Raw genomic sequence first — 19,734 nt, 5'->3', positions numbered from 1 at the left:
TAATATGGGTCAAGAATACAAAACTAGTGTTTTTGTGAAGCATTTCCTGCTAAATTCTGCCTTAAAAGATAGTATCTTGTAAGTAACAGATTTTAGGCATGCCTAAGAGTCATTTTAAGAATAAATATAACCTTAAAATGCAAGATTTTACAGTTTGTTCTGTTTAGACTGAATTGAAAGCCTGCATAATAGAAAAATGTGCTGAAAATGTGTTGCGATTTCCAACAGTCATGTAACTTTGCAATTCTGGCACAAGCTAGACAGCTGTACCTTATCTTCAGTAAAACTGTCAGAAAACAACAAGAGCTTGCTATGATAATAGAAATTAAGGTGCAGAGAAAATAAACGTTGATGATAAACACAGTTTTACAATTACACTGTTAGAACTGTTAAAGATGACCATACTTTCCCTCCACCCTGCTAGAGACCATCAAGCAAAACACAACCTAAATGAGCAAGGGGCTAGGAAGACGAAGGGGGCAGGAGAAGCTCCTTTCAGAAACTGCTAACTGTAACAAATGTGAACTGAGAGGCCTTTTAAAAGCCTAAAGATTTAGCCTAGCCTAACCTTTCCACTGTGAGAGTACCAGAGTCATTAATCAACCAAAAGGTCATGTGCTTACAGTACACTGAACTGCAAAAGGAGCACAAGACGACAGGCCAAAAAAATGAAAGTACTGGACAAACCTATCTGAAGTCCTCTGGCGTCCAGTGGAACACAAAGGTATTTCCTAAACCAAACAAAGAATCAAGAATAAGTCAAATACTTACTCAAATGAAGACTACAATTGAAAATAAAGTACAAGAAGCAGCCAAAACCATTTTTACACCCGGAAGTTCAGTTCACTTACTCTCAAATACAAAACGGTCATCAGAATCCGTCCCCCCACCCCCAGCAACCTTTTCTGCTTTGACAAGTTGGCATTTTCTGACAAAAAAAAATTTGTTAGTACATAATTGAACAGATTTGACATCCCTCGTTTTCCTCCACGTAGTAAAATAACTAAGATCAGCAGAGACAAATAAACCGGAAACCATTTATAAAAACGTGAATGGAGGGATACTTCATTTTAAAATTTACTACTGTTGTCTGGTCACAGAGATAAGCACAGCCTTGCTGGGCCTTAGGAGCACACCTGAAAGGAAACATGTCTCCTCCCAGCGTTCAGATAGAGCAAACTGAAGGAAAAATGAGTTTAACCATTTACCAACAAAATCCTGGTACAGATGGTGCATCTGGAGGGACTGTTTATTTTCTAAACATTTTAAGTAAGTGCACCTAGAGTGAATGTATCCAGAGGCTCTGATAAATTATTTTTTAGCCAAAAACCCATGTAGTAGGTAGGACCTCAGGATGGAAAAATGTGTGTGTGGGGGAGGGATAGTTTCAAAGTTTCACTTTGACAGTTTACTACCAACACAGCATGCTGGATATTAGCAGTGTGTGAATGCTGTAGCTTAAGTTTTGACAGACATAACCATTGCACCAATGCCTTCTTAGTTTTCTACTCTTAACACATACACTATTTATTCATAGTTAAATAAAGGCAGAAATTCAACCACAAAAACCATCTCAGGTACCAAGTTTCATACCACAGACCCAAGGAATAGCTTGCAACTGCAAGATGACAACCATTACTCCAAACCTCACCTTTCTTCGCCTTCCCTGTGAAGTTGAGGAGTCACTGCTCACACTTTCTCTGTGGTTCAGGTGGGCAAAGGGCCTGGCTGCTCCCCAGGACTCTAAATACCGCGTCATCCGGACAGACGCTCGCATCTTCAGCCCATCGTTAACTCTTGTTTTAGGGAGATGATTATTTGACACACACTGTTTGGACTAACAAAAAAGAACATTCATTTACAAATAGGAAAATTATACAAACTACATACAAATGAAGCTCTATTAACTGTTTACAGTAATAGTTTTAGGGCTAAACTATCTAACTATTTAGTAGGACTCTAAGCACGTATCAGCAACGCATCAACCATCCCTGCTTCCTTTTCCTTTTTATTTTAATTAATCTGAGCTAAAGCAAATCATGACTTAATGAATTTGCTTGAACTGCCTTTACAAGTCTTCGCTTGTAAAGCTGTGCAACTTTCAAGCTTCCTGCTTGATTTATGACAACACAAGAAATCCCAGGCTCTTTTAACACAGTTTCCTTAAAGTCAGCACAACAGCAGGGGCATACAGTTCCTAAATCCTGAGCAAGGGGGTATCAAAACAGTCATTAGCAGAAGGTCTTGCAAATGACGGACTCAATGTTAGATTATATCTGTGTCAGAAGTGAACAGTCAGGCAATACTCATGCAGCAATACCATTGAGAGTCTAAAGGAAGCTAAAACCACCCAAATAAATTCATACATCAATGGGTAGTTATTTTCTAACATTTTACAGGCATCTTCAGGTGAGCAAAGACCATTTAACAGAGACAGATCATCATCCTAAGAACATATGCAGTTTACATGTAGGGGATTTTGCAGCATTGAGTACCTTAAGCACAAAAACAGGTAAGATTTTGAAGTTTTGCTATATAAAAATGGCTCTGCATTGTTCCTTCCTATAAAGATCCAGTTTTTCTTCTCTTCTGAAATATCTTGTCAACCAGAAGCCAATACAAAATAGCAATGCTCCAGGTGTCTGCAGTTCTCTAAAGGGGCAACCAACAATTAGCAATTTTATATCTTGAAAAGAAGGTGAACCTCACATCTAAAATAGTGAGGAAGGAATTGTCAGATTCTATTTTACACAGAACAGTTTCTCTGAAAGTGGCACACAGTCCAGATGTTCTTTTACGATTTCATCCTTCCACAAGCACACCTTCCACAAGATAAACCACTTAGCAGCATGTACTTGAGCCTTAGTGGTAGCTATCACCACAGGCTTGTGTCTGTACATTTATACCTACACTACAGATACTGGATTTGCCATTCTGATCCACTTGGTTTGTCAAATTGCAGTAGTTAGTTCCCAACTATTCTACAACCTGAGACTGCATTAATCCCAATGGGATGGCTGTACAACATGGACTAGGAGCTAAACAAGAAAGTGAATTGTATGTCCTTAGATCCACACATCCCCACATCTTCTGCTCAAGAAGCTCACTTTTGACCTGTTTTGTATGAGTTGCCCAGTTCAAGTAAATGCATAGGCAAATGTAAATTTGTCTTTGTGTGGACCACATAAGAGGTTTCAGTTTAACATTTGTTGTCTTCAAGCTAATAGACAAACTGAACAGCGGCATGTGCTCTCAGATTCAGAAGGCCCAAATTTATGCTAATCAGACAACTCACCCCACATTTTAAGTAAGATTCTGAATTGAAAATAAACGTGTGAGCCACAGATACGTATGTACTTATGTAGGAGTGTGTGTGTGTGTGTGTATATAATACAAAATAAAATACACACATCCACACACACTTTTAAAAACCATTTACATACCCTTGGATCAATCACCAAGTAGGTTTTGATGTTCATGGATTCAAGGTAAGGATCCCTCAGGTGTCCATTCCCTTCTTCTACTTCATAAGCTTTCCCTAGGTGATTTAATGTTGCTTCAGTGATGTGTACACGACTGAGAAGGGAAAAAAGAACAGAAGATCCAAACATGTACAGAAAGGTCAGATTAAGCATTTCATTTACATTTCAATGGCTACTGCTGACATTCTTGTGCTTTTCAGCCATCTTGTGCTTTGGCAGCCAACTCTAAAATCTTGCCAGTATTTAAAATCATATTAGCAACCCATTACTGCAGTTTTTTTGTTACTCATCTTTCATACTAAGTATGCCAAAACCGATTCCTAGAATAACACTAGTACAAAATTAAAGCAAAATATAGCCAAGGAATTAAAATAAGAAAAAATAAAAAAATATGATCAAAGGAGATTTGATGATGGACAAAGAGAAAGATTCACAGGCAGGATGTTTCAGATGAAAAGAGCTGCAGGAAAGCTCACGTACAAAACAGAAATGAGAATATCTAAAGGGAATAATCCAGTGCTAGAAATGCATGAGGAGTGGAGAACAAGGGTGACAGAAAATTCAAAAAAACAGTTGGAAAGGGATAATTCTGAAAGCCTGTCTTTTCTGACTGAAACAATCAGAGAACAGCATAACACAGCAACAGCAGCACAACACTTTGAACAGAAGCAGTTGATTTTTTTTGTATCTATGCACACTTTCCCTTGAACATTATCATTTTAGTTAAGTAATCTGAATCACATATTTCCATTATGTTTTGAGTAACATATTTCCATACAGTTTCTCAGTAAGATTTGAAATAATTATTCTTTGTTCTTATATTTTACTTTCCAGCTGATTTTCCCCACAGCTTTTTTCATTTTTCATTGGGGAATGGTTTTGGCACAGCCCTGCAAACATTTGGCACCAAGCTGGGGACAGACCATTTCTAGAAGGGAAGCTGTCAGGGTGCAGCATTCCTGCCTAAAGACAGAAAGAAAGGGGATCACTGTCCCTTCTCTATTTCTTTAACCTTCAAATAGGTTCACATGAAGATAAGCTAGCCAAGATCCAGGGATCACTGGCTGTGGCTTCCTACAAGGCAGAAAAAAATAAATAAATAAATTTTTGCAAGCAAGAAGGTAAGAGAGTTTTGAACTGAGAGGGTGCATGTTTATATTTGTCTACTGGCAATTGTCTCAAAAGAGTATTTTTTTGTAATTGTTACCTTGATCAAGCAGTTTTGCAAGCCCAGACAAACCTTCTAGCCCCATTTTGTAACTTGCTCTAAAGCATCCTTTCTACCCCACAGGGGTTGAGGTATTCTGGGTGATATATGCATTAACTGAGCCTTAAAACATCATCACCTACCACAGCAAGTTTTCTGCATTTCTGCACCAAAACGCAGGACTTCAGTTTGGCATCCGCCTTATGGAGCTTCCTCTCCCCACAGCCCCAAATCACACACCACCGCAGTTTAAAGATCTTACTGCAAACTACCACTTTCCATGTGCATTGCTGTGCTGATGACCTGCCAACAGTAACTAACGCTCGCTGGATTCCAGCATCAGCACGTAACAGCGGCTGCTACAGCTGCCGCTCATAAAGGCAAGCTTTAACACGCAGGAACACGCTTCGTTAGTGCGGAACAGCTAACGTGCTGCACTGACTCCTGTATTCCAACAGGCCTGCGTAACACGTGCCAGCCTTTCAGGCATACACGTACTGGAGAGAAATGGCCACGAAGGTGCTTTTTTTTTTATTTGGGGAGGGAAGGAAGGGTGTTTAAGTGTTACACTTTCCACTCTACCACTGCATTACATTGTTATTAATGCAAATTTTAAGTTGGAAAGAGGAATAGAAAGAATAAGAACATTCAGTCAATGGAAATAAAATACTTAAAAACCCACAAGTTTTCCTGCATCCTTCTGACAGTCTTTGCACTGCCGTCATTCACAGAAGTCCAAACCAGATATACTTCATATTTTAAATTTAAGTCTGCTATCATCTGGCCAACTCAGCATTTTGGAAAACCTCAGGCTGTTCCCAATGACGGAAACCTTCCCCTAACTTCTGCAGGAGCAGGGCTACCGAACACTGAGAACTGGGGGCACCCAAACAGACCCTTCTTCTAGGGGTGACACATATCAGATAGAAGTCTTTCCCCTCTATGAGGCTCCATATTCCAGGAACAGAAGGTTTCCTCTTGCTACTTTTGAAAAAAAAAATGGTAACAGAGTGCTAGACATGTATAGATATAATAAAAATTACAGTATAAGGTTTCAGAATCAGCAAACCCATCTAAAATAGCTTTAACCTTTAACAGATAATCAAACGTAAGCACCAAGAACGTAATGGAATAATCAAAGTTTTTAAGATGAAGCAATGATCCTAAAAGTGACTAAGAAAAATGTATTTTCTTGCCACATTCAGTCACAGTGTTTACTTTACCAACAAATGAAACTTTACAACTCCTTGTTCTCGTTTAACCCATGCAGAGTCAACACCACTAAAACACTCAACATGGACAGTACTGAAACTGTGAAGCATACTCCGATTATTCAAGTATGTTTCAGTCAATGCGAGCAAACAGTTTCGTATTCATACCCCCTTACTACTTTGCAGAAATTCATTTTAAAATTAAAGGAACTTACCTAAAAGSTGCCTGAGGCATACAAATAACAAGGAAGCCTAAAATGTCACTATTTTGAATCAGTTTGCAAGATAAACCAGGACTTCAATGCTTAATGCTTTTAAATAGCAAATATACACCCAGATAAATACTATAAAAGTTAGAATTTGCATAAATTACCAAAGCCCTACAAATTATAGAATCATTTGGGAATGGAAAAGGAGAAGTTTTATAAGCATCTTTTTTGGTGTAGACTAAGGAAAAGTTGTGTGTCTTTTTTGGCGTAGACTACCAAAAAAAAGTTTTCTTAGCTGAATTCTGAGTTCTGTTCTGAAAACAGAGAAAAACAGTATGCACTGCTGAACACTGGAAGTACAAAATGCTAGTTTTTTTTTTTTTTTTTTTTTTTTTTAAGATGTTGACATTTTGTGTCCTTTTCAAGAGGAATCTTCAGAAAGAGCAGGAACATCGGTCCCAAGCCCGTCCCTCCCCCTGCCCGCTGAGCGCCATATGGCGCGTTACGTTACTGCTTTGCTTCCGCTCTTGCGCGTCCTTGCCTCCTGCACTTGCGCGTCCTTCCTGCGCACTGATGACAAACGCGACGCAGAGCGAACCCACAGCCACCAGCACCTCAGAGCGCCTGTTGCTTGGACACCCCTCATCAGACTGCATCTTTTGAATATACAGCTAATATAAAGGAAGCATGACCGATGCAAATATGTAGCCGTGCGGTGGCTACATAAATAGCATTATCTATCCTTTATCTAAACTTACAAATAAAGTATTATCCCTACGCACAACATGAACCAAACAAGTCAACACAATAACGCACTGCTGAACGCATGTAATTTTCTCAAATGAAGGGAGAGTCAAGCAGTCACTCGTCCAAGATTAGAATTTTACAGTTAACCGAGAAAGAAAACGCTGACATTTTACAGCCGTAGTACGCATTTTTTCCTACGTTCATCATCCCATTTTACGATCTGCGTAATGGCACTGTTACAAATTCCAGTCTCCTGAGCCACGACCAGAAAGCTACGAAGACAGAGTGAATCAGCAGTGACGGCGCGAGCCTTACCCAGGCACTCCTGCAGACTCCATGCGATTAGCCAAGGAAACGTCATGAGACCAGACGTCGTACTGCCACTTCCGGAGGCCGATCACGCCACAGAGCACGTTCCCAGAATGGATGCCAACCCGCATGTTGATGTCCACTCCCGTGGCCTCTCTCACCTGCCTGGGCAAGAGCAAGGGCATCACAGCGTAAGCCAGCTGCCTTACACGAATCACCACCATTCTGTTTTACTCTTACGTTCTCAGTTTTACTGCTTTTGTACTAATCTTCCAAGCAGATTAAAATTTTCATTCTGAAAATAAATCATTTTGAGGGAAACTTTCAAAAACTCTAAGTGCATGTCAAATACTGCTCTCAGTGAAACCAAGCTAAGGTCAGTCAACAGTTCTGAAAATCTCAGAAGTGGGCCATATTTTCCATTTTAAGCTAAAAAATTCAAAAGTGGAGAACTACAACAAAATCCTAAATGTATTTCACATATAAATCAAGTTGCTTCTTGATATTTACATATTAAGCTGTTCCCACAAATAACTTTGTTAAACATTGTTAAATACATGCTCTTTCTACTTGTGTAAAAAATAACTAAGTTTGAAGGCAAAAATCCCATGACAATATTATAAAGACCTAGCTAACATTATTGTTCTTAATATCAACATAACAGTATTGTCTTATTGCATATCAAAGAGTTGGCATTTGCCAATAAAACTCTGTTTTGCTGGAAAGTTTCAGACCAGCTGTAACAAAAATAAATAAATAAATGTCATTGGCATATACTGGTCTGGAATAAGTGATTTAGCTTTCTGCCAAATAATTACTCTAGATTTATGCAGAAAAAAAGATACAGCCTATAACTATTATTTTAAATACTACTAATATAATTTGAGGATTAATATAATATTTAGATTTATGTACTTACACTAAACTATATATCAGTGAATATAAACATGCCTATCAACTTACACATTTGTTTTTCTCTTCTGTAAGGTCTAGAGCTTATTATGAATTAATATATACGAATTATACTTAGTGCAAAGACAAGAGACTAAAACTATTATGACCCAATCCATACATAACTATCATAAACTACAGTCAATAAATATATTTTAAACATCCTCCAAGATTGACTTCATTCAATATCCTCATAGCCTCTATACTTTTTAAAGCCTTTTGCTGCTGTACTTACTTTATCGCTTCACACATATCAAGTCCCATTTTAACACAGTTCCTGGCGTGAACGGGTAAGGATACAGGTAGGCCTGAGACACAGTAGTAACAGTCTCCCAGAATTTTTATTCTCATGCATTCATTCTCCTGTGAAATAATGGTAAACATATTCAACAGGAAAAAATGAACTGAAAATAAGCTGATGACCCAAAAACTAGGAGTTCTCTATGTCAGTTTGAGGAAGTTGGGCCTCGTGTAACATGTCTGAAGCAAAACCTACTTCTCTTTTCCGACATCAAAATGCACGGACACTGCTGACTAGAAGGCAGTAGAAATGATCGCTATAAGCATTTCTGAGAAAATCGGCTTACAGACTTCTGACTTTATTATTGGAACTGTTTGCAATTGAGAAATCTTAAATAAAATTATAGTAGTGAAGAACTGCCACAGAATTTGAGCATGCACTCTACTTATCTATCTTTTCATCTTGCTCTTTAGTTTATTAACAATCTAATAAAGTAAAATTGAGTAAAAAGAAAACATTTTGTTTATTGTAGTCTCACAAATAGCATTGTCAGAAAAACCTGCAAAGAATTTAGAGAAAAATTAGGAATTGAGATAGCCAAACTGGTAGCTTTTACAGAGGGAAATGTTTTTTTAAACAACTGAAGAGGAAGCCAGCACACGGGACAGTTTTGTTACTGCCAGCGGCTAAATCACAACAGCAGCAACACTGTTTGGTAGCAGCAAACTTTCTCCTAACCTTGCAACAGAGGACCCTGATGCCCATCCCTGGCTGGGGAGAGAAAAGGGGCAGAACAAAGACCTCGTCATGCTGTCTTTTGTGAAGACATTCTGTAAGAATTTTCACTACAAATGTTGCAAGATGGCCAAGGCTAATTCTGCCTGTGAAGCTGCCTAGTGCCTGGCTGATGAGTAGATGGCTTCATTTGGGACAGCTGACCTCTCCTGCTGCCCAGCCAGCCCCATCGCTGGAACAGCTCTGCTCATCTTCCTTCCATTAATCCCCAAACACCCGAATCTGCAGACAGCTCGAATCAGCGACAATTCAAACTAAGCTGTTCTCACTCGTCAGCCAGAGCCACATCCATCACCCTCCAACACTGGATGCCGTCCAGCATGCTGYGAGTACGGCAGCGAGCAAGGCAAACGCCCGGCGCCCTCCCCGCTTCAGCGTCGGAGGAGCTTTGCTTCGGCGCCCACAGACACTGGCTCGACACCCAGGTCGGCCCGCGACTCGTCAGGCGTTTCACAGCCGCCAGCACTCCCATGCTACAGAAAAGACGACTGAGATTACTCAATAAAAATAGCACAGAAAGTAGGAATCTCTTCTCACAGCTCAACCATAGAGTTGCAAAAGACCTTGAGTCACTAAACACAAACAGTTTTAAAATAGTGTAATTTGTGGACAGGAGTGAGAAATCAAGAACAGAAAAAAAGTCAAAATTTGAAGCTTATTATATTTCTATACCCAAGGAATAGCTGCAAACAATGTCCAAATTTCTCCTTTCACRTGACTTCTATTTTAATCTCAACTTCCACTGTAGCATGAAAAGCTGGTGGTAACTGGAGTAATAATCATGTCATCCTGTGCGTTCTTAATAGCTGCTCTACAGCAATACAGTTGCAATATGGTTAGTACAACCCTTTTATTTTCTGGTACTTGCAGAGTTTTAGTAACAACTCAATTCACAGTAATACTGTATAAAGATTAGCAATGTCACTTACTAGTCAAAAAGGTAAACTAAGATTTTAGCCAGGATTTTAACAAGTAATGTAATAATATTTAAGATTTGGCCACATCCACAAAGGAGAAAGCAGGCAAAACTGCGTTCTCAATACCTCTACTATATGAATAATTTTATAGTTTTCCCCACTTATTTATGAAGACTTTTTAGAGTTTCACAAAAAAACATGATTTTCCAAGTCCATTAAATTTTCTATCTAGGCATCAATTATTTGCAAACAGTATAACCAATATACTCAGTTATCAAATCCAATCAAGGTCTTTAAAGCACAAGGAATTTTGGAAGGTAGCTATCAGTCTCTCCTTGTGCTCACCAATGATAAATATCTAAAACCAGAATTTATTTTTTTTTTTTTTTAATGTCTTACAGGATGCAACACAATGCAGCTTTACACTCCTAAAGCTAAACTTGCCTCATAGTATTGATGTTAGAAAAAAAAAATCAATGGATATGACAGAACACATAGTCAGACTATTGTCATTTTTAGAGAAAAACGGGAAACACTGTAGAGTGAATCATGCAAAACTTTACTATATAATACAATCCCTGAAATCTCAGAACTCAAAAACTGAGTTTGTGATAACAACTCCAAAACTGCAAAAATTAACCTCAAGCAGCATCTGGATGTAAGAACAACTGACAACCTGAAGGGTCAGTAGTGAAGCTATATCATAATAAGGGCCATTTTATCCGCGTCCTGTTCTTACACCTTCCTGTAAGTATCCAGGAGTTGTCATTATTCGTGAGCTAAAAAACACTTTGCTCTGATGCAATATGACAGAGTTCATATATTTAAATACATGCTTGAGAGTTTGTAGAGCAAATAGCAAATGTTAGTTTAATGCAGCAGAGCTCCTATCCAGCACCAATTACAGTCCCATCATTTATTTCCATCAGATTCCCTGCAAAACAAAGAGAGACACCTCCAAACTCAGAGTTATAGTGACAATTTGCAAAATTCCTTTTTTTTTTTTCTAATTTTGTTTTATATGATTTTGCTAGCAACTTCAAAGCCAAAGCAGTCCTTCCTCCTTGTCCTCACCAGCACTAACCCCAACTGCCCTCTGTCTTGCAGAAAAGGCTGGCTGTTTCTCAATGGTGGTGTTTATCCCTGCTTGGGCAATGAATTTCAACACCTACCTTAGCAATCTGATCAAACTTCCCAAAAAGTTCATTCAGCATCACTACCAATTCCTTAGGAGAGCAGTCGCTGGCAAGGCGCGTAAATCCTACAATGTCTGCATAGAGAATGCTAGACAGGAACAAAAGGCAAAAAACAGCATAACTGACATAGGAAAATACCTCTACTCCAGTCAGCTTAAATACTAAAGCRTATTTAAAAGGAAGCATCCTTCTCTTTTGAAAATAACTCCAGAAAAAAGGGCTTTTATATTCCAACTAGTTTTAGTATCYTGAACTCATGTGCTGCTTTCTACCATCAAACAACAGGGAAAAAAGTTTCGCTACAGCCTGTAAATCTACCTCCAAATTTCAACTTCTCCACAATATACACTGTTAGAAATTATCAACTTGCATTAATACAATGAGATCTAAAGCTTCTGCACTTACCTAACATTTTGGTGCCTTTTTACATATAGGCTGTGGAAATTGTTGTCATGCGTTTGTCTATTATCATTGGTTTCCTTTAGTCGCTCTATGATTGCTAGTTTCATTTCCATGGATATATGAGCTGGCAGTATGGACAAAAGCAAATTTTCCTAAAAGGAAGGGGAAAAATTGTAAATTCTTAATTTAAAATGGCAGGATTTTAGCAACTGTAAGAGGAATTAAAAAATAAAACCTCTTTATTCAAACAACTTTTAAGTTACACGTTGAGTTTTCCAAAACAGGCTTTTTCTGTTTCTGTTCTCAAAATCAAAACCACTGATTTTTCAACTAAGTAAGGATGTCAGACATTTTCATTCTCTTTTTGTTCCTTACGACACAAATGCCACAATTCTCTATTACCATGGGGGGGGGGGAGGGGTTGAAAAACAGTATTACCACAATTTTGTATGAATGAAAATTTACTTTTTCACCCATCCGGCTTCCTCAGTATTATGCTAATATCTTCTGACAAAAACTTATATTCTGTAACTAATGATCTGTGCAGTATTAAAACCACTTGAATTCTCAAATGCTGGAATAAATAGCTAAGAATTTCTAATGCTGAAAAACAGCAACAGCTACAAAATTGCTGACAACATGCCGCTACTGCTTAAATGAATCAGGACAACTAATGCCACTGAAATAAAGTCGTTTGAATGGAGTGAGAATAAAGACTCTTGGAAAACCACTCACACTGTTTGGCTGTTCAGTAGACTACGCGCTACACTGGCTTCGCCTGCAAAGSCAGTTCTTCAAGTAAAACCCTACCAAGTTGCCGGGCAGAAGACGAAGGGGCAGGGGAGAAGGTTACTTTAACCCACGAAGAGCTCTGCCACCCCAGAGACGGTCAGCACAGCAGAGGAAACATGGCATGGGAGAGCTGCAAGCAGGCACTTCAGACAGCACAGGCACCAAAACCTGAACAGACTCTGCAACCAAGTAGAACCTGATTGCTTCTCAGTCCCATTTTTCCCCTTTTGCAGCAGCCCACAGGCATGACCAGGCACCTTAACTAGGGCTCAGCTAGTTAGTGCCTGCCACCAAAATGAAATCTCTTGAGATTGCGGTGGGAAGGGGCAGCTCCTGGGTGTCAAGTATTGTCTGCACTAGAACACACAGCAGTTTGGTTTGAGACTGCTGCTGAAATAAAGACATCACCTCCCTCTTCTAGCATTTTTGCATTAGGAGATTGAATACTGGAGAATTTCAAACAAAACAGAACCAAGGGAAGCATGTCTCAAAATACTTCTCAGGGCACTATGGACACTTTCTTTTAAGTTACATTAGCTTAATCCTAGAAATTTTTTTATATTAGGCAAAAATATAACTTAAATAACTGCCAATCATATTCCTGTTGCAAATACTTTTTTTTTTGTATAGACAAGCCCTGCACAGAATAGCTTCCTCCCTTTAACTTCCTTCTTTTGTTGCAAATGGCACAACTTTTTTTTTTTTTTNTTTTTTTTTTTTTTTTTTTTTTTTCCTTTTTCTTCTTTTTGGATACCAGCGTAACAAAGATTGGGCTAAGCCCTTCAACATGCATTAATCACAAACTTTATAAAATTACATAGACTTTATAAACAGAAACAAGTAACTCATAAAATGAATTATTTCACTCACTTGTTGTCTCTTTTCAATCTTCAGCTTCATTCGGACCTGAATGCACTTTAACGTGTATCTATACAAATCCCATGAAGCAACCTGCATTTGGCGTTTGTGAAATGCACCCATCAAGTTACCACAAAGGAAAATGACAGCATTGGCAAGTAACTGCACAAGAAGAAAAAAATTTATGTACTGCAAAACAGCCACAGATATTTCACTGAYATATTGACTAGTCCCTTAAAACAGTCCCAGTACCTCTTACAATTTTTCCCTTACCCTCTCTCTCTCACACATACAAATCACAGTGCTCCACTAGCCAGGAATTAGCACGTGAGGAATATAAGCTAACTTACACTGACATGGGCATTCCCACAAGGACAYACAGTAGCACATTAAAAGGCAGAAAACCCTGCAATATCACTTAACATTTTTATTYGTGGACAGGTGTGCTGGATTCAGGTAGAATCCAGTCTACAAACCGACGCATCAGCACATTGTGCGGGCTTCTGCCGAACGCCTGCACGAGATGTTGAAACAGGGAGCTGGGGCGTTCCTCTGGACGCTGCTGTTCAGCAGGAGCCCTGAAAGGAGGCAGCAGGGCTCCCAGGGCATTGCTGGCCCTTTTGATCCACCCTGCACCTGAGGGAAGTAGACAGTGCCAGGTGGAGCGAGATAGGATCCACCTGAAACAGCACAGCCTGGGAAGGAAGACTGCAACAAAATTTGTCCTGTATCTCATTACCTAGTTAACAAAACCATTCTGCTTCTTCTGCTTAAGTCAGAAGACTAGAACATATTACAGAGGAAAATGATTATGTCTTTAGTAAAAGTATGCAAATCAGTTGTGGGCCCACACTCTAAATCCCTAAATGGTGTAGAAGTTTGGAAACCAGCTGAACAYGACGCTTTGCCAGTATCAAATGGCAATACGACCAGAGTATTACTTAACCAAGCAGTAATTGCTTACCTGAAAGAGTACAGATTCCTTTTCTTTCTGAGAATTCTTGGGTACGACAATACTTAGAATAATAATATGGGAGACAGCAGAAAGACAGCTAATTATGACAGCATCTCTCATCCCAAAGGGAAGCATGGTATAAACTGTGAAGATTAGGAATAGAAAGAATGGCACCTTTGGAAAGAAAGAAAAAAAAAAGAAAGAAAAGAAAGAGGAAAAAAAGAAAAAGACACATATTACTAGATGCCTACCAAAAATTACTAACAAGAAGGAGAGTAGCAGCATTCTCATTCATTTTCAGACCAAACATAAATATTGACATTTCAAAACATTAAAAATATCAGGATAGTAGTAGTCCTAAAAGCTCTGATAGGATTAGCAGTTATAGATGTGTAAATAAGACATTTGCTTAACATGACACATCACCTGTAATTTGTTCAGTTGTCCTTGCCCTTCACCTTTAATTTGTGCATTGCAGCAGAAAGTGCACTTTGTACATTATGTATCAGGAATAGTGCAGTGCAAGACAGCAATATTGACTGGCATCAAGTGATGCACATTTTCCAAAATACTATGCTAATATTATCACCATCAGATCACTCCAGATATGATAGAACCAAAAATGCAAACAATACATCCCAGCACCTACAGAAGAGAATAATGGTTATTGCAACTAACTACCTATTAAGCTGCACAGACTTTACAAAAAGCCTAACAGCCCACTAAATTGCTAGGGATCAGGTGGGAGCTATTAAAGCCAACCACTTAACTACTTATTTATAGATTTCTGTTACAGTGTTTAGTTTGTACTTATGGAAATCGACAATCCTGATCAAARGCAAATATTGCAACAAATGTACTGCAATGCTCCTGCATCACCTCTGTCTTCTCATTGCAACTCAACTCCTGCTGTTCCATATATTCACTCTTTTCAATGAAGTCTCAGACTTGGACTACGCTTAAATGTTTTGCCAGTATAACTAGTTTGGTTGTGATAATATATATATACATACACACATATACACACATAAATAAAATTTTCATCCAACAAAAATAATCTCATCTTCATCTTTACTGATTAATTGTATTTTAAAAAGTTTTCTAAAATACATACAGCCACTGTCACAAAATGTTTTGAACACTATATAATAGTTGTATAAATACGGACAACCTACGGTCATATCTGCATTTAAATAGCAGCTTTAAAGTCATAACTTGAGATAGAAGTCTGAAATTCACCTATACACTTCTGCTCTCCTACCTATGGTCTTGTTAAGTTTTTGGCTTCAAAGCAACGCTAGTAAATTATTACCCAATGACAACAATGGAAGATCTTAGCTTGCAGTACTGCAAGCCACAAAACCAAATCTTGCTTTGTTACTTTTTTCATTTATAGTTAAAAACATTGAATTTGGAGGGTTTTTTCCTTTTTTAAGGTGAGATTTTCTTAACTTAAAAGTACTGAACAGCAGCTGCAAATATATGTTGCTGGATCAAAATCATAATAYAAATCAGACTTTGGTTGCTTAACAGATAATTTACTATTTTCTTTATCTGAAATAAAGAGGGGAAAGGGAGGTGCCATTACAAGATAAAAAGTCGTTTTTCATTTCATTAAAAAAAACTCTTCTGTTTACATTATCAGAGCCTAGGAGGAGTTTCCTACAGATTATGATATTTTTGGCATCATGAAATCGCTGTCTTCTGATCAGAGATACTAAGTAATGAACTTTAGCCGCACCCAGCTATGCCAGGATGTGTCATTAGTTCTTATTGTTCACTTCACCTCTCCCATTGATTTGAAAATATGCTCCCCAGGGCACGCCCAGCTAGAGAGTCCTTTATAAATTTCTGGAACAGTATACTGACCCACATAACAAACGAACAAAGCAAGTATTATTAATAAGAATTCTCTTGAAGACGAATTCATAATAAACAAGACTTAGTTTGTTTAAATAAAAATGCAATTCAATTTCAAAATGAAGATACAATTCCTGTACAGATTCCTGCAGTTATTCAGTTTTCTCACTATATTTTCACTGAAGTAAAGAAATGAACTAAAGCTGACCACAGTATAAACCAATAAAAACAATTTGGAAAAACAAATCTAAATCTGAAGAAACACATAATTTTATGCAGTTAAAAAATGTTCAGAAAAAATAAGAACACACATACACATATATGTGTATACACCATATACATATACCGTGTACACCAGCTACCAGTTCCATGCAAGTAGATGGATAAACAAGAAACACCTACCTGTTCCCATGGTGGAAAATCATTTTCTTTTTCAAAAATGGATACATATCCTATGGTTACGAAGATAATCCAAATYGTAACTCCAAATAACGTCAGCCATCTCCGAAATAAGGATCCAATACATAAAAGCAAGTACATGACTGCAAATACGACAAGAGCAGTACATACTGTAATAATGAAGGCAAGATGATTGCGTGCTTCCTGCAAAAGCAAAACAAAAGTGTTACATTTATTCTAACTTTCTCCTTCAGATAAAACGGAAAAYGCATCCACAGTGTGGTGGAAACTGCCGAGATTGGAACTCAGGTTAGCACATATTGAAGCYAAGTAGTCTAGCTGTGGCAGTATTAATATTTAACAAAATTCACACATATAGAGAAAATATATAGAGATATTATAGATATCCACTCTACATCAGTTCCACCGTCATCATTTCCTAGTCATCTTTTTTTTGAGGGGGGAGGGGGGGGGAGGGGGGGGAGGGTCATTTCAGCTCTGCAGTGCAAATTTATCTAAGAAATGCATTTCAGGATATGCATTCTGCCAAGCTTGGCAGAAAGGAGAGTGGTAACTTTCCCTGAGTTTTACAGAAAATGATTTGTAATACACATGTATAAACAGTGTACTTAAACACACTGTTTAAAAATAAAAGCTAAATGGGATACAAGTACAATTTACAAGATTAAGAGTGTGTTCTCTCTTTACCAACAAATCTAAAGACTTCGACATGAAACACTGTTTGGAAAGCAGGGTTAAAAGACAAGGGAATATACCAGTCTCCATATTACATATTTATAATGTTAACATCTTTAAAAACTACTCCTTCCTCTAGTTGTCTACTGGGCTTGCTTCTGAACAGAAAAACATATTGTGCTACACAACAGTGAACTTAGAGCTAAGTTGCATCTTCCTGATGCCGGTAGGATTCTGCACTTCCCTGTCTGAGTTCTTCTTCAATGTATCTTCCATTATACTACAGGATTGCTGGTGTGTTTTAATACCAAAAAAGATATCTACAAATCCTATTAAGAAAAATCTCAGGAATCCATAACCAAGAAGTCAACATACTATTTCACATATCTTACATGAATCTAAAACATTTTAACTTAAGTTCTTCTTCTGTCCCTGACCCCTTTAATAAAGATGTTTATTTACCAGTACAGCTACAATTCAGCATAGAGCACATGGGAGGGGAGCAACATCCCTTCCAGGAAGGGTGCATGCCTCTGACAAGACCGTCTGCTCTCCTCCCCATCCCTTCCAAAACACACACGATGTTACATACAGTTACTTGATTTCTTTCAACAATAGAACTATTACACCAAATAGCTCAAAAAGAAGTATTTATGCAGAAATGTTTTGTGTGCTGTTATACACATTCCTCATCTGTTTTTACAGCATAGAGTACAAACCAAAAGATATACTTACATTTGTGACAAAAAAGATAATAATTAGTGTAGTCCAGAAGGCAATTGCAATGAAGAGCAGCAACAGCAGAAGTGGGTGCTGCTGGCTGGTGTAGCGGTACTTCTCATAGAGCGGGTCTGTTATCTTGCAGTCATCATTCTCGTTAAAGAAGTATTTACCCTTTGCTGGCATTTTATCCCCGTCTGGCTATTATTTCTCACTCAATTCCCAGTGAACACAGTAAGATGCAGATCAAGCTGCTTCTTCGGAGTGAACTTCTGTCTTTCCTCTGCTGGTCCTGCAGTCTTCAGCCACGTCAAATGACTCGCATGCTGTTCTTACTTCTCATGAGCATTAACTTCAGATTTCCAGTCCAGCCAATACAATATCCTCCCCAAAACCATGGGCTATTCATCACCAGCTTCATACATGAATTTCTGCATCAGCTTACGTTTGTGCAGCTAGGAGGTTCTGAGGTTTGGGGTGTATATATATGTATTCGTTCTTTTTATTTATTTTGCCAATCTCTAACTCCTTGCCATAAGCTTCAATTTCACTTCCCAGGATGAATTCTGTAGAGACACAGCATCATTACATTAAGTGCATTTAGTTAAGCGTACACAATTTTGCCCAGAAAAAGAAATAAAAGTGCATTCCTTCAAACTCACTATCAGTGTGCTCAGAACCTCCCTGCGGCTCGCGGCGCGGCAGCCCAGCGCTCCCTCCGCTACGAAACGCTGCCAAAAGCCACACCGGGGCAGGGKCCAGGACCGCTCGCCGGCGCTCTGCCCCGCGACGGCCGGCCGTCGCCCGCCGCCTCACCTCCTCCTGCCGGCGGGAACCTCTCCCTTGCAAGGAGGGCACCAAACACGTCGTGTTTCAATATGCTTTTCTTTAAAATTTTTTTTTTCCTTTTCATGCTTTAATTAAAAGGGCACAAAAAAGGAGAAAATACAGCTGTCCAAGCCAAAACTCACTCAGCTAGATTTTTAAAAAACAAAAGACACTTAACATCTAGCTCTACGCATTTCATTCAACTCTCATTAATACTGTTTCCATAGCAATAGGCGCGTTCTGTTAACGACGAAAATCAAGGGATGAACTGTAACGTTAATTCCTAATAACCAATGTTTTTTCAATAGATTCACAAATACAGTTCACTCAGTGCCAAGAGACAAAAAATAAGGGTGGGGGGATGGAGGGAAGCATGAAAAATGAGATTTCAGGAGAAGTTTTATTAGAAGTTGATAACCGGACTACAGCGTCTTTACTGCTAGACTGCCGTCACCATGGTGCCCAACGTTATTGCTTTGGGGAGAAAGAAGCCACTAAAAGACTTACAGAAAAGCCAGACTCCACTTAGTTACTCTCAAAAGATAAAATATTTAACCATGTACATGTGTGCACACTCACCCTGCAGCTGAAGTGGTGGGAAGGAAAAACACTTCCAGAAGCCGTACAGAACGATTTAGCCTGTGCAAATGTGGCCAAACACCAGCTACACTATCCACTGAGGAGCGACCAAGCAGGCAAAAGCACATGCACCAATACGGAGACAGGAGCAAAATACTGATTTTTTGCAGCAAAACAAGTAACTATAGCTTCTTGCCCACAATATTTCACAAATTTGGATTAATCATAGAACAAAAAGAATATATTGCACTGCATTTATTCAATAATGCCCAGAATTAACTCACATACATACTGAAAGTTGAAGTAAAACTAAAGACATCTTCCAAAAGTTTTACGTATAAGTTTGTCTACATAACGAYTATTTCTTGTCCTGTCAGAAT

At 38.5% G+C, this 19,734-nt stretch overlaps 1 protein-coding gene across 4 annotated transcripts in view; it reads right to left on the bottom strand.

The window, feature by feature from the left end:
• The window catches only part of ADCY7 (adenylate cyclase 7), a 66,740-nt gene that overhangs the window by 17,237 nt on the left and 29,769 nt on the right, over positions 1-19,734 (bottom strand). For all 4 annotated transcript variants that reach the window (XM_085303833.1, XM_085303837.1, XM_085303834.1 and 1 more), the window contains exons 3-13: positions 17,963-18,513; positions 16,535-16,735; positions 14,282-14,446; positions 13,330-13,479; positions 11,671-11,819; positions 11,242-11,353; positions 8,352-8,479; positions 7,172-7,330; positions 3,444-3,576; positions 1,652-1,837; positions 688-731 (exon numbers count right to left, since the gene is read on the bottom strand). In XM_085303833.1, the coding sequence (XP_085159959.1) occupies positions 688-731; positions 1,652-1,837; positions 3,444-3,576; positions 7,172-7,330; positions 8,352-8,479; positions 11,242-11,353; positions 11,671-11,819; positions 13,330-13,479; positions 14,282-14,446; positions 16,535-16,735; positions 17,963-18,133 (1,598 nt within the window). In that variant the 5' untranslated portion in view covers positions 18,134-18,513. The remainder of the gene's footprint in view (positions 1-687; positions 732-1,651; positions 1,838-3,443; positions 3,577-7,171; positions 7,331-8,351; positions 8,480-11,241; positions 11,354-11,670; positions 11,820-13,329; positions 13,480-14,281; positions 14,447-16,534; positions 16,736-17,962; positions 18,514-19,734) is intronic.

Source organism: Rhea americana, unplaced genomic scaffold, assembly GCF_003343005.1.
Source record: "Rhea americana isolate MKP2758 unplaced genomic scaffold, rheAme1 scaffold_20, whole genome shotgun sequence".
NCBI lineage: Eukaryota > Metazoa > Chordata > Aves > Rheiformes > Rheidae > Rhea > Rhea americana.
Note: the sequence above shows the minus strand (reverse complement) of the source record. Positions and strands in the feature narration are given on the sequence as shown.